Genomic DNA, 14,307 nt, shown 5'->3' on the forward strand with positions numbered 1-14,307 from the left:
TCAAATGACCCCCTGAGGTCAGATCCGTTCCTCTAACCCATAGATTTGGCCTCCTTCAGCAATATAAACACATAAAGTCTGGATCTTGATGCCCATGCAAGGACCTAATGGCTCTATTTGAAGAAATGGCCTCAATATGCCACCCTAAGCTTATAACTCCCAATGACACCCATAAAGATCAAGGAGTTAAGGTCTCTGGACCTCTTTGGATCCAGATCCAAAGTCTCAACACAAGAAGGAACCAATTGCTCCACAATTTATACTCTAAAGGGGCTAGAAACTCTAACTCTCAAAGATTAACACCAAAACTGAAGAAGGATCGAATATGTACCTCAATATGAAGTCCCTAGGCTCTGAAATCCACAGAATAGCACCCTCTTCAGTTCCGTCTTGCCTTGGTCACCTTCTTCTTGTAAAAACACCCACACAAAGATCAATAATGACCTCTTCTTCCTCACAAACGCTCTAGATCTCTTAGGGTTTCACTCAGGGGTCTGGTAGCCACAATTGGTGGCTATAAGCCCCTTTAAATAGGTCCCAAACCCCGAGAATTAGGGATTTATTAAACAACGCGGACTCGCCGAGTTCACTAGTCGACTCGCCGAGTCCGATCATTAACCCAGATAGAAATTCGCGATCCTACTCGGCGAGTCTAAGCGTCAACTCGCAGAGTCCCTCCAAAATCTTCAAAATAAATGAATAATAATGTACCTGGAAATCTAGATGTTACACTTTTACCATGAATTTGATGATGTCATGCTTGAAATGTGCAGGTGGACTCTTTGTGTGTGTGTGTGTGTATATATATATATATATATATATATATATATATATATATATATATATATATATATATATATATTCACACATTGCTAAATCATTTGATGTACCTATGAAGTTAATATGACAGGATGCAAGATATATATGAAATACAAGTTTATAATAATCTAACATAATGTTTTTTTAATTTTATATAAAGCTTCTATTCCCACCAAGAATTGTTGCACACCCCTTTTCCATGCTTGGTTTAGGTGACATTGTAATTCCAAGTATGACCTTACATGGTGATATGTTTTTCACTAATTTATCATATTCTTTTATTTTTAACTAATTTAATTGATTATACGAGGTATTTTTGTAGCATTAGCAATACGGTTTGATGCACATGTTAAAATATAATTCCCATATTTTCCCTTTATGATCATAACCAAAAACATTGATAATATTATTTTGGTTCCTCATAATGTTTTTTTTTTAAATTTTCGGTATGAACATACTTTTCTTTTGCTACGAATATAGGAACATACTTTATTGAATGCCTATAATAGCAATGTGCTTTCATTCTGCTATCAATATGAGCCATGTAGTTGATCTGTTACATATTTCTATTATCGATGTAGTGTAGGTTACTTACAATATTATCGGTATATAGTAGTTTTATTTGCAATTGTTGTCACATGGTATCTTTTTATTTTATTTTATTTTATTTTTTCTAGAAAAGGGCAATGTATTTTATTTTTTTAAGATATACATTTTTTTCCTGAGAGGTGGTAGATGATATCAATGTTTTGGCCTGCCATAAATTCCATTCACCAGGTTAACAAGACTTTGAATTTCATCCTCAAACGCAAGGGAAATTTACCATTTTACATACTTTTCCTATCTTTGTTGTTAGTCTTACTTTTATGAAATTTAGTCTCTTCAAAAGTCATTTTATTTTTATCTGAAATGGTAAATTGGAGACATACGTTAATTTATTATCTTTTCTTTTGGGAAATGAATGATAGAGAGTTTGCAAAAAAATTTGTGGTGGCTGGAACAACTTCAGAGTCTATTTATGGTGATGTTGGCTATTAATCAACATAAAGAAACACTAATGCTGAAAGCTTTTCTAAATCCTATAAATTTACATGTGACATTATACTTTTGTATTTTGTTTGAAAAAACGATGTAATTTTGTTTAGATGCAAGAAATAACAATCTACTTTAGTTTAAAAATGAAGTATAATGATAGAATGATTACTTCCACCTGCCGCGAAACGCGAGCTATTTACTAGTTTTTATAAATATTACACCAACGATGGAGCCTAGTGACGGGGAAAATGCATCTACAAAGGGTAAACAACCATGCAAAATGATTTTCGTTTTGCTAAACTTTCTCGACTCGAATTAACCTATGATGAAGCAAACAAATAGGGTATATTAAATGTAATCAAAACAGCCACAAACACAAAGTAATCAACCAATATGAGGCAACGAATTTTTAGCATGGAAAACCTCTCAAAATGAGAGAGAGAGAGAGAGAGAGAGAGAGAGAGAGAGAGAGAGAGAGAGAGAGAGAAAGAGAGTAAAAATCACAGGACTACTAGAACCCTTTTAAATACACTATCACCATTAAAGAGCAACACAAAGTATTCTCTAGATGTATTAGAGGTATACAATATTCATCAAACACTTGAAGCAAAACACTTGAAGTGTTTGGAATCAAGCAACAAAGAGAATGAGAAATATCAACCAAAAAATTGATGCTGCATAGCAACAAACAAAAGTTGTGTTATGGAGCTCCTATAACTAATTTGTTCCGCCCAACTGTACATAATGATGGACTTGATGTTAAGAAGATGTTGTCCAAATTTAACGGAAACAGATCGTTAGATCTCCAGAGACACTGCAAAACTTTGGTAGATTGTTATTGTAAACAATCTTGAATTCTTCTTCTTCAAAACTTTGGTAGCTAGCACCAAGAGCGTCGTGCCTCTGATGGTTCACACCCAAGGCTAGCAACTAAAGATTATAGAGAGGAAGGATGAGAATTTAGTGCCAAAAATATGAAGGCCAAGGCTCCTTATATAGATGAGGTAGCTTAGAGCCAAAGTTATGGTTTAAGGGTAGAAACCATAATCCATTTGCTTGGTGACCAAGCAACTCATAGGCCTCCATCCAAGAGCCTTTGAACGAAATCTCTAAGCCCTTCTTAGAGGATTTCGTCCAACCTCTCATATCGAGGTTTTAGAGGTTTTTCCTCAACTATCAATAAATTGCCAAACAGTCCCTGCACTATAGATTAATCAAAGTAATCTCAAAATTAATTCAAATTAATTTCTGATTAATTATTAATCAGATATCATAATTTATAATTAATATATTATCGCAATATGTTAACAAGTTATATATTCCAATTTATTAATCAATTAATAAATTATTTCGGCTCTCCAAAATAATCCTAGCTAATTGTCAACTTTGAGAGCAACCCAAAAAGACTGTGTTACTATCAATTCAATTATATCAGTTATACTTATGAGCTTAAACACCTAATCCAACAGTTTCGTCATTGGCGGTCATAAGGAATGAATGTGTATAGTTTAAACAAGTTGAATGAGTAAATATGAATAAAAAAATTAGTGATTTAATGTGTACAAATCAAAAAATATATTACATTTTTAATTAAACAGTTATCCATTTTTTAAACATCCAAATTCAAAAAACATCATTATGCTGGATTTCTATATCAAATTTGTGTTTTTTTTAAATACTGTTATTATTCTTATTCTAATAATAATAATAACAATTATTATTATTATTATTATTATTATTATTATTATTATAACAGCAAATCTTTATTTTTTGTCCTGCATGGAATTTGAATCTCCGATTATTTTACCGCTCGACTGAAAAACATTTTGACGTCCAATAAATATAGCCTTTATTATTTGATTAATTAAATGGATGAAAGATCTCCGATTAGATGGCTACCAAATAAAAATCACGAATTAAAGGCCTTCTTAGAATTATGTTGATAATATTATATAATACTCATTATTATTGAAAGATATATTATGTTGATAAGGGTTAAAGTTTGTAAATTTAAAAGCCATCTCTTTACATTGCGAATTATGTGGGCCAACAGCAAACACCTCATTTGTACAAAGCTTAGTGGGACGTGGCTTTGGAAATAACCAAAGAAAACGATGACCAGTATTGACTTTTCATTTTGGAACCATACAGAATGAAGTATCCTAAAGTTTATGTCTGCATGAGAACACATGTTAATTACAAAATACCCAGTTATCTCGAATAAAATGTGGCTGAGTACTGGGTGTCATTATATGATTGAAACTTCAAAGCCATCAAGCCATCACCATGCATGTCGGGTGTTGCTATTTTAATTGACTAATTCTAAGAAGGCCTTTAAATCGTGATTTTTATTTGGTAGCCATCCAATCGTGTGTATATATATATATATATATATATATATATATATATATATATATATATATATATATATATATATATATATATATATATATATATATATATATATATATATATATATATTAAAACTTTATTCCTTTATGAATAACTTGTATGTTTTTTTGTTTGTCAATTTTGCCTTTTATTTTTTAGTTATTTTGACATTTTTGTCATTTCAATCAAAACTTTTACATTTTTTTGGAAGTTTTTAATATTCAAAGTTTGGCTTCATTATTTAGTCATTTTGACACTTTTGATCATTGCAATCAAAATTTTTACATATTTGTGGAATATTTTAATATCCAAAGTTTGACCAGAAAACTTTAAGGAATTGACAATTTTGGTCTATTTTCTAAAAACCTGTTAATTCCAACCCCCTTAATTCTTTAACCATTTTGACACTTTTGGTCCTTACAATCAAAATCTTATATTTTTTTCATAAAAAACACAAAAAACAGCCCGGAACGTAGCCCGGGTTTTTCTGCTAATTATTATTATTATATAAACAACAAATTAAATAAGCCTATAATTCAGAGCAGATAAGTTACAATACGAATAAACATGAAACTATATGGTCAACAACATAAAAACATAGCTTACACTCTATTAAATTTTGGTTAAAAATTTAAATATTTCTTCTATTATGATTTGGTTGGTGGTATTTTCCATATATTAGGTGCATTAGGATGCAAATGACAGTCTCGTTATAAATCTGATTTGCACGTCTCATACCTCAATCAACATAAAGTTTTTAGTAATGCACTTCAATAGTTCTATGACTTTTATGTTTGCTTTCGTGTTCATTTCAAATGTAAAAAACATGACGTCATGTCGTGTCGTTTCCTTGTTCAAAATTCGAAACGAAACTAACGTAATATTAACATTTGTTTGTCGTGTTTAGTACGATTAATTATGAATTAAATAAAGTAAAGATTTATTTATTATTATTATTTTTGTTTTTGTAATGTTATTTGTTTTTATCACGTTTTAATTTGGTCATTTTCGTATTAGAAAAATAAAAAACAACTTCTTTTCATGTTGTGTTATGCTTGTGGTATATAAATAGTTGTCATGTACTATTGTGTTCCCTAAACACGTTATATATATATATATATATATATATATATATATATATATATATATATATATATATATATATATATATATATATATATATATATATATATAGGGCCGGTCCAAAGGTTTTCAATGCCTCGGGCAAATATGCTTAATGATGCCCTATGTTTAACAACTAATACATATAATGATATGAATTATTCATAAATATATTCAAAATGCATCTATGTTTATGCAAAAAGTCCATAACAAAATACATGAATTAAAAATGCCAGAAGCTTTAATTTCGAAATAATAATTGAATTTCAAAGTTATAGCTAAATCATTTATAATCAAATTTATGAAATTAGACAAATACAAATGCTAACGTTTTTTAAAATCAAACATAACTCCAACTTAAAGTCTGAAAGAGTCATTGTTGTTTACTAATCTTTTTGGTAAAAATAATTACTAGAACTATTAATCAGATAATCAAACAGCTGCTGGGAGTATCGATAAATTAATGAGCATTTCAAAACAGAGGAAGAGTGACATATATATATATATATATATATATATATATATATATATATATATATATATATATATATATATATATATATATATATATATATATATATAGGTTCAAATGTTTTTCAAATCTATTGTGTGCTTGAATGCATCAATATGAATTTAATATTAATTATATTTATATTAAATGCTATCCATACTTATAACTCATTTTTATGGAAACTAATTAAATTCGTCATTAATGTCAACAATAATATTTCTATCAGAATAAATTCATATCTAGAAGAATTAGAGTGTATTGCAGCAGAATGAGAGTGTATTCTAGTAGAATACACTCTCGTTCTTCATATTCGATACAACTTTGTTGTATTTTAAGTGATTGATTGAGTCTTGAAAGAAGTACGAACTCATATATAAAAACCTAGATACAAATTCATTCTGAAAGAATGTTATTGTTGACATTAACGACGGATTTAATTAGTTTCCATAAAAAGAGAATTATAATTATGGATATCATTTAATATACGTATAATTATTTAATTAAATAATTATTTAAATTACTAAATTTCTATTCGTGCATTCTAGCACACAATAAATGGAAAAAATAAAATAACTTAGCCCTATATATATAAAGTGAAAACAAGAAAAAAAAGTTGGTGTAACTCATTTGCAAAAGGGCAGATTCGTGTTTTAAGCCAAAGAGTGAGTTACGTCATTTTCCTCTAGAACAAATTCATTTTTCAAGTCAAGGGGCAAAAAACCCAACTGCAAGTAAGCAGGTTCAAGAATTTCGGAGGCTCAAACTTCAATTTCAAGACAAGTAGGAAACCTTGACCTTTTCTTTAGCGCTCTTCACAAAAGTCAGAATGCTATTCAACAATAATTTATGAAACATTTATGCTAGAACAATAGAACTCTAGAAAGATTGCCAAAAGGCTGCCCTGAAAGCAAAACGAGATTTGGGGAAAAAGTGTTACAGAAGAAAACTTCTGATAACTTTAAAAACAAACACATATATCAATCAGAAAACTTAAGCAAAGAAAAAAAGAGGCGAATTGCAGTGTTGATTGAAAGAAATTAATAAAAAAACAGAACTCAGTTCTTGCCCTCAATATGAACGATAGAAACAGAAATCCTCAAATAATGCCCCTTGAAGAAAGAATCGGAAAATAAAGATCATGTTTTTGATTGAAAGGAAATGTTCAGTCCCCCACTCCTCGGTATATAAAAGATAGAATCAGAAAACTCTCAAGGACTCCTCAGTAATTCTTTCCCAGTCGGCCAGTCTCCTCGTCTTCTTAGGCGTGCGTTTTTTTAGCTGTTATTGCCGCCTTCTTTCTAATTTCACGTTTCAGATCGCGCCGTTCTTATTGGACTGCTTTTGTGGACAAAATTTTGTTCCAAGCTATATATACCCGTAACAGTTTAAAAAAATATGATGCCCTATCCTATACTGATTCCCTGGGCAGTGGCCCAGTTCGCCCTGCCCTGGGGCCGACCTTATATATATGACAATACTGTAAAATGGTTCCAATGTTTGTATTTTTTTGAGATTAAGCTTAAACCTTGTGAGATTTATTAATATGGTCGTTTTCATCTTAGCTTTTTGTGAATTTAGTTCCACATAAAACGAAAATGACTAAATTGCCTTCATAATATTTTTTTGATTTTTTTTTTCTAATCAACGTAAAGTTTTATTCATTAAAATATAAGACCTCTCTCTCTCTCTCTCTCTCTCTCTCCAATGAATATGCATATATCTTTCTCAGTTCTTTCTCTTTTTTGAACCCCAAAACTACCACTGCGACCTCTACAGTCCAATTATAACTATGTCAAGCATCATCGTTGATATCCTTGGTCGAAACCACCAAATTGTTGCCTTTTATCTCCGTCACCGCTCCCTTTTCCGACACCCTACACATCTTTATTTTCGACAACACCAAAATCATAGCCTCTCGTCTCCTCCACCCCTCTCTTTGTTCCTTTATCGCCTCTTTCTCCTTTGGAAACTTTAAGGTTTGGACAAAAACATATCAAGGATAGTAGAAATAGACTTAGTGAAGGGGAGGGTTAAAGATAGTCGACGAATGATGGGGTTTCATTGTAGTGGATGTAGCGATGATGATCGTGGGGTTATAAACAAATCTAAGCAAATCTGAGGATACCTAGAGGGAAGGAGAACTGTCGACAGTGGTTCGACAATAGTAGGCGACAACAGTCTAACTATGGTGGTGGAGGAATAATGTTATGTGTGTCTCGCATTTTTTACATCACAATTTCATAGCTTAACACCTATACTGCACTTGCTAATATCAGTCAACACCAGCAACTCTAGAACCATCATCATCCATTTCCATCAAAATCGATAACACTAGCAAGAAAGAAGAGACATGGGTCGTCATATTCATACCTCACCATTTGTACTCATGTCCTTTTTTATTTCTTTTTATGACCACGTTTTCAACATAATTAAATGAGTGTTGAGAGTCTGTTTTTTTTTTCTTTTCACATGCTTTACTTTTGAAGGGAATAATCAGACTAGACGGAGAATAATTGGAGATTAATTGGACTAAGCAAGGAATAATTGGGGATAAACTGGGGACCCTAAAATACTTTAAAAAATGATAAAAAAAAACTATCGTAAAAAAATAAGTATTTGAAAACTTAAAATTTTGAAATTTTGATAATTTTGGTATAATATACTAAAATTTGAAATTTTGGAAACTTGAAAATTTAAAATTTTAAAATTTTCGTGTAATATTTGAAAATTAAAATATTTAAATATTTTAAATATTTCTTTCTGAGGACCGCTAAGGACCACCAAGTTCGAGTTGACCAATTTGACTAATTTCCCTTAAGCACCCTAATCATAATTGATTCAAGGCTGCCAAAAGGTTAATAAACGATTAATCGCCCGCCATGACAAATTTTTGCAACACTAATATATATATATATATATATATATATATATATATATATATATATATATATATATATATATATATATAGAAAAGTTCAAATGAGAACAATTATGAAATCGAGAATGCAAGAATAAATCTAGGTCACATATTTTTTTTCCGCAAAACTCTCTCGTGTACCGGCGTAGCGGAGAAACTTAATATTCATACGTGAATATAAACCACCACCACCGCAACCACCATTATGCCATATATTTCTTCTTGCTACATAACCCTCCATAGTATTAACGCGGCGGAAGAACATAATATTCATATGTGAATATAAAGGTGAGTATATGATCATATATTGCAAATCTGCCGCTTAAGTATTCCATTATACCCGGACGACGGAACATAATATATATATATATATATATATATATATATATATATATATATATATATATGAATAATCACTTGATAATATACATATACATGTTCATATATGAGTATACTTTATATATTCATATATGAATATAATTAGTCACATATAAATATTACATTCCTCCATTGCACGGGTATTCGGAAATATTTTGCAGCAAAAAAGTGAATATGTGGCATAGATTTGTTCTCGGGTTCTTAATTATATAATCGTTCTCATTTTATCCTCTCTCTCTCTGTGTGTATATATATATATATATATATATATATATATATATATATATATATATATATATATATATATATATATATATATATATAAATAATGGTAAATAATAATTAAAAATTACAGGATGTAAACATAACATACTAAATAAATTAATGGGTCTAACTTGTAAGTTTATAAGAACTATTTGGTTTGATACTTGTGGGCCAACGGCCCTTACAAAACGTCAATTTTGCTACAAAAGAAAGTCATCATAATTTATAACACCTGCATCGAGATGCATCGTGTATAAATACCCATTGTATTGCAGTTGTGATCTACTATAACTTCAACAAAAATTAGAGGCTTCCCTAAAGCTAGCATTCACCTTCAAGAAATGGCCACACTTGGATGTAATATTACCCTCAAAGAAAACTACAAAAGCTCCACAAATCCAGTGCGTCCTTATGTCAAGTTTCCTCCTTCTATCTGGGGTGATCGTTTACTCTCATTAACTGTCGACCATTCAGTAAGAATTCTCATTAATTACTAACTCAAAGCATGCATGCACATATGTAAAAAAAGAATTTTTATATTACGATTTTAACTTGTTAAAATTATGTGGTTTCCTTTTGTAGGAGTTGCATACATATGCTATTGCGATGGAGGAACCAAAAGAAGAGCTGAAACGTTTGATAATCAATCCAAACATGGATCCAAATGAAAAACTACGCTTGATTAACTCTGTGTATCGCCTTGGATTGAGATATCTTTTTGAGGAAGAGATTGAAAGTCAACTTGATAAACTTTTCACGGAGCTGAAGAAGGAAGATTATGATGAAGCTGATCTTTACACAATTTCAATTAACTTCCAAGTTTTCAGACAACATGGTTATAAACTTTCTTGTGGTATGCCTCTTTTGCCTCTTAATTTTTAGAGTACGTTTTATGTCCTGTTAAAATTACTATGGAACTACTTTATTAACTATCAACTATTGTACAGATGTTTTTAACAAGTTCAAGGACTCCAGCTCTGGTAAATTCAAGGAATACATTACAACCGATGTAAGGGGTATGTTAAGTTTGTATGAAGCAACTCAAATGTGCATAAGAGAAGAATCGATTTTAGATGAAGCAATGGCGTTTACCGAAGCTCAACTTATGGGTGTAGTAGACACTCTAGAAGGTAATCTTTTACAACAGGTGAAACATGCGTTGAGGAGTCCTTCTCATCGAGGGGTGCAAATGGTAGAGACAAGGTTATATTTCTCAAACTATAAAGAAGAATGTTCTAGATATGACTCGCTACTAAAGCTTGCAAATGCACACTTCAACTACTTGCAACTACTACACAAGAAAGAACTTTCCACTTTCATTAAGTAAGTTATAAATTAACCAATTTCTAGCTACGTACATATATGTTTTTTTTTCTACTTTATGCATCTTTAATGCTTGGACGTCCAAAAAAGTCTATAAACATGTATGATATATATTTACGTGTTTTTGATATTCGATATTAGAGAAACTCTTGAAGCAATGAAATTTTGAAATAAAATATTTTTTATTTTGTCTCAGGTGGGTTAAGGATATGAACTTTCAAAAAATAACTCCTTACGCAAGGGATAGAACGCCCGAATTGTACTTATGGGCAGTTGGAATATTCTTGGAGCCTCATTACTCTGAGGCTAGAATCATAATATCAAAAATGGCACAACTAGTGTTGGTGTTAGATGACATATATGATGCATATGGTACTATTGAGGAGCTTCGACTTTTAACTGACGCCATTAATAGGTATTGTTGTTGAATTTGCTACTATATCTTGAACACTATGCCTAATTCTAACAATATATATGCTACTATCTTGCTTTCATTTCAGGTGGGAAATTAGTGCCATGGAGCAACTTCCAGAATATATTAAACCATTGTACAAAATTATCTTGAACGAGCTTACTGAAGTTGAAAAGCAAATACCTAAAGAAGGAAGAGAAAATCGGGTTAAGGCTTCAAAACAAGCGGTATGATATATATCATTTTAGTATATTCATGTAAATACCAACTTAATTATTCTTGTCTATTTACATATTTTTTTTGTTTTTTCTTTAATTATGTCAACGTCAATCAGTTTCAAGAACTGGCTAGAGGTTACCATCAAGAGGCAGAATGGAGATATAGTAAATATGTCCCATCATACCAAGAGTACATGAAGAATGGGTTAATTACATCTACTTATCATGTTTTCTCGACATATTCTTTAATGAATATGGATGAAATTAACAGCGAAGAGGCTTTGGGTTGGTATAAAACACATCCAAATATTCTGGAAGCTACAAAGCTACTTGGAAGACTTTATAATGATGTTACAACTTTCCAGGTATGTGATTTATATATTCTACCTCTTGTTATAATAATAATAACTACATCAATATAATTTGTTATATTCCTTCAAAAATAAATGTGCCAAATAGTGATAAAAAAAAAGTCATACACAATAACTTTTAGGGTTACATACAAAACACAAGAAGATTTTTGTATCACTTTCGTAGTTTATAAAATAAAGAAAATTGGCAAACTCCTTGTTACGCAGCTATGAAGACACAGGAGAAAGAAACTTCTTAATCAGAGAGAAGTAAAGACCAAAACCTCTTATTTTTATATTGCTTCTTAGAGACCCGATGAAGTATACTCCACGTAATTAGCCAAAGATCCGTACAACTCCAAAGAATGCGGTCAAACCGAACACCAATTTTTAAATAATTAACTATTATCTAAACCATAAAATATAAAACAATAATAATTATTAAATCTTAAAGTTTTGGCCATGCACGTCTGTTATGAGTAGGGGTGAGCAAAAACTGAACCGCAAACCAAAAAAACCGCATCAATCGAAACCGAAATGAAAACCGATGGTGCGGTTTTTAGTTTTGCAAAAACCGAAAATACACGGTGCAGTGCGGTTTCTAGTCTCGCAAAATCCGCAAAAAACCAAACCGCACCGCATATATATATATATATATATATATATATATATATATATATATATATATATATATATATATATATATAAAGTGTTGATATTTGTAAGAACCAAGAACTTATGACTATTAAATTTTTTTATAAATGTAAATATCTATCTTATCTATCGGATGATATATATATATATATATATATATATATATATATATATATATATATATATATATATATATATATATAAAGTGTTGATATTTATAAGAACCAAGAACTTATGACTATTAAATTTTTTTATAAATGTAAATATCTATCTTATCTATCGGATGATGATTGTATATTTTTAAGCATACATTCAGTGATATTTACAATAATAAATAATGTTTATGATACTTTTTTAACATTTAAATATGAAGAGTACTAGTGATATAGTATCATTTTTATTAATACATTAATTGATATTATCGTGAGTGGATATGTAATTTGATTTCAAACCAAGAGTGGTGGTATCGGTTTACCTCCAATAAATGATTAGCACTCCTCATCTGAGTCAAAGTAACTCGCTGAGTTACTTGAGTTTGAGTAAAAAGGGAAAACAAAAACAAAAAAAAACTAACAAAAAACCGCAAAAAAAACTGAACCGCATAAAACCGAACGGTGCGGTTTCTAAATTTCAAAAAATCGAAGTTGCGGTTTTCGGTTCGGTTTTGGCCAAAAACCGCACCGAACTGCACCATGCTCACCCTAGCTATGACTACCGAACCGATTAACCCAACAACTTTGTTATAGTTTTTTTTGCCAATATCATTAATGCAGATGTGGAAATTAACCATTATTGTTATCTTGGTGTGAAAACTGAAATATGTAAATCATGGTTTTGGTAATTTCATGACAAAACATCATAATAAGTTTATAGTTTATATGTCTTAAGAATTAGTTATCTAACGAGTTGAAATATGTATGTGAAGTTTGAGGGTGAAAGAGCACAGGAAGTGGAATCGGTGCATACATATATGAAGACGTTTGGGTTACCAGAAAATGTAGCTGTTGAAGAACTCAAGAAAATGATTGAAAATGCATGGAAGGATATCAACAAGGAATGTCTTAAGCCAACTAAAGCTACAATGGGGCTACTTGCACCAGTTCTTAATCTTGCTCGAATAACAGATATGGTGTATAGGTACAATGACAGGTTCACGTTTCCAGAAGAAACCACTGTGGAATATGTTACTCTCTTAGTGATAGCTTCTATTCCCATGTACTAATAATTAAACATGTGATCGTCGTGTCTTTTCTTCATTAGAAATAAAGTTCGAACGATAAATAAGTATCCGCTATAGTGGATTTCGTTGATGTTATGTAATTGTCATTATCCTTATTATGAATGAATATTTTCTTTAATATCATTTAACTTGCAGCGCAATTATGCATATTGTACGTTAGAGATATAGAGAAAGTGAAGAAATGATACGTATCCCGGGCCATACCGAAGGCCGCTTCCATGGCCGGACCCCTCAAAGATGTTATACATTAAAAATGGAAGCCCTTTTGTGATACTCTTGCAACACTCTCCACAATGTCATTAATGTTTTATATGGATACGCACATGACACCCACAATTCCATTTACTGATTTATAGATTTCATGCATTTGTTTATTTTGTTAGTTTTATTTGTTTATGGCATGTGTTCCATTAGCTAGCATTATCTCCATTACTTCCTTGTTAGCACTACTTCGTTGTTATTTAAACTAATGTATGTTGGTTAATAGAAATGGAGAGAAAATTGATCCAAATTTTAGTGTCTTGATTCTTATTTCTTTGGGAGATTAGCCATCTCAAATTTGCGCTATCTTGGAGATTGACCATCTCGAATCGGTTACTACCAATGGTGCTTTCATTCTCGTTCATCATGCCTTCCTGCGAAAATCCATCAACCGACGACACACCACCAACTA

The 14,307-nt window shown here is 30.9% G+C and overlaps 1 protein-coding gene across 1 annotated transcript; it reads left to right on the forward strand.

Moving 5' to 3' along the window:
• The first annotated feature begins 9,688 nt into the window (after positions 1-9,688).
• LOC145046095 (10-epi-juneol synthase-like) lies at positions 9,689-13,717 on the forward strand. The gene is made up of 7 exons (XM_078994383.1): positions 9,689-9,910; positions 10,020-10,290; positions 10,385-10,760; positions 10,957-11,175; positions 11,261-11,399; positions 11,507-11,755; positions 13,320-13,717. Exons 1-7 carry the CDS (start codon positions 9,779-9,781, stop codon positions 13,614-13,616), a joined length of 1,683 nt encoding a protein of 560 aa, XP_078850509.1. The 5' UTR covers positions 9,689-9,778; the 3' UTR covers positions 13,617-13,717.
• Positions 13,718-14,307: the final 590 nt, after the last annotated feature.

The sequence above is a fragment of the Lactuca saligna genome, chromosome 1 (assembly GCF_052625555.1).
Source record: "Lactuca saligna cultivar CGN05327 chromosome 1, ASM5262555v1, whole genome shotgun sequence".
NCBI lineage: Eukaryota > Viridiplantae > Streptophyta > Magnoliopsida > Asterales > Asteraceae > Lactuca > Lactuca saligna.

Bases quoted from the DNA above. Each gene is read 5' to 3' on its own strand.
- LOC145046095 (XM_078994383.1), top strand. From the start codon at position 9,779: ATGGCCACACTTGGATGTAATATTACCCTCAAAGAAAACTACAAAAGC. The intron at 11,176-11,260 runs GTATTGTTGTTG...CTTTCATTTCAG, and splicing joins TTAACTGACGCCATTAATAG to GTGGGAAATTAGTGCCATGG. The intron at 11,756-13,319 runs GTATGTGATTTA...ATGTATGTGAAG, and splicing joins ATGATGTTACAACTTTCCAG to TTTGAGGGTGAAAGAGCACA.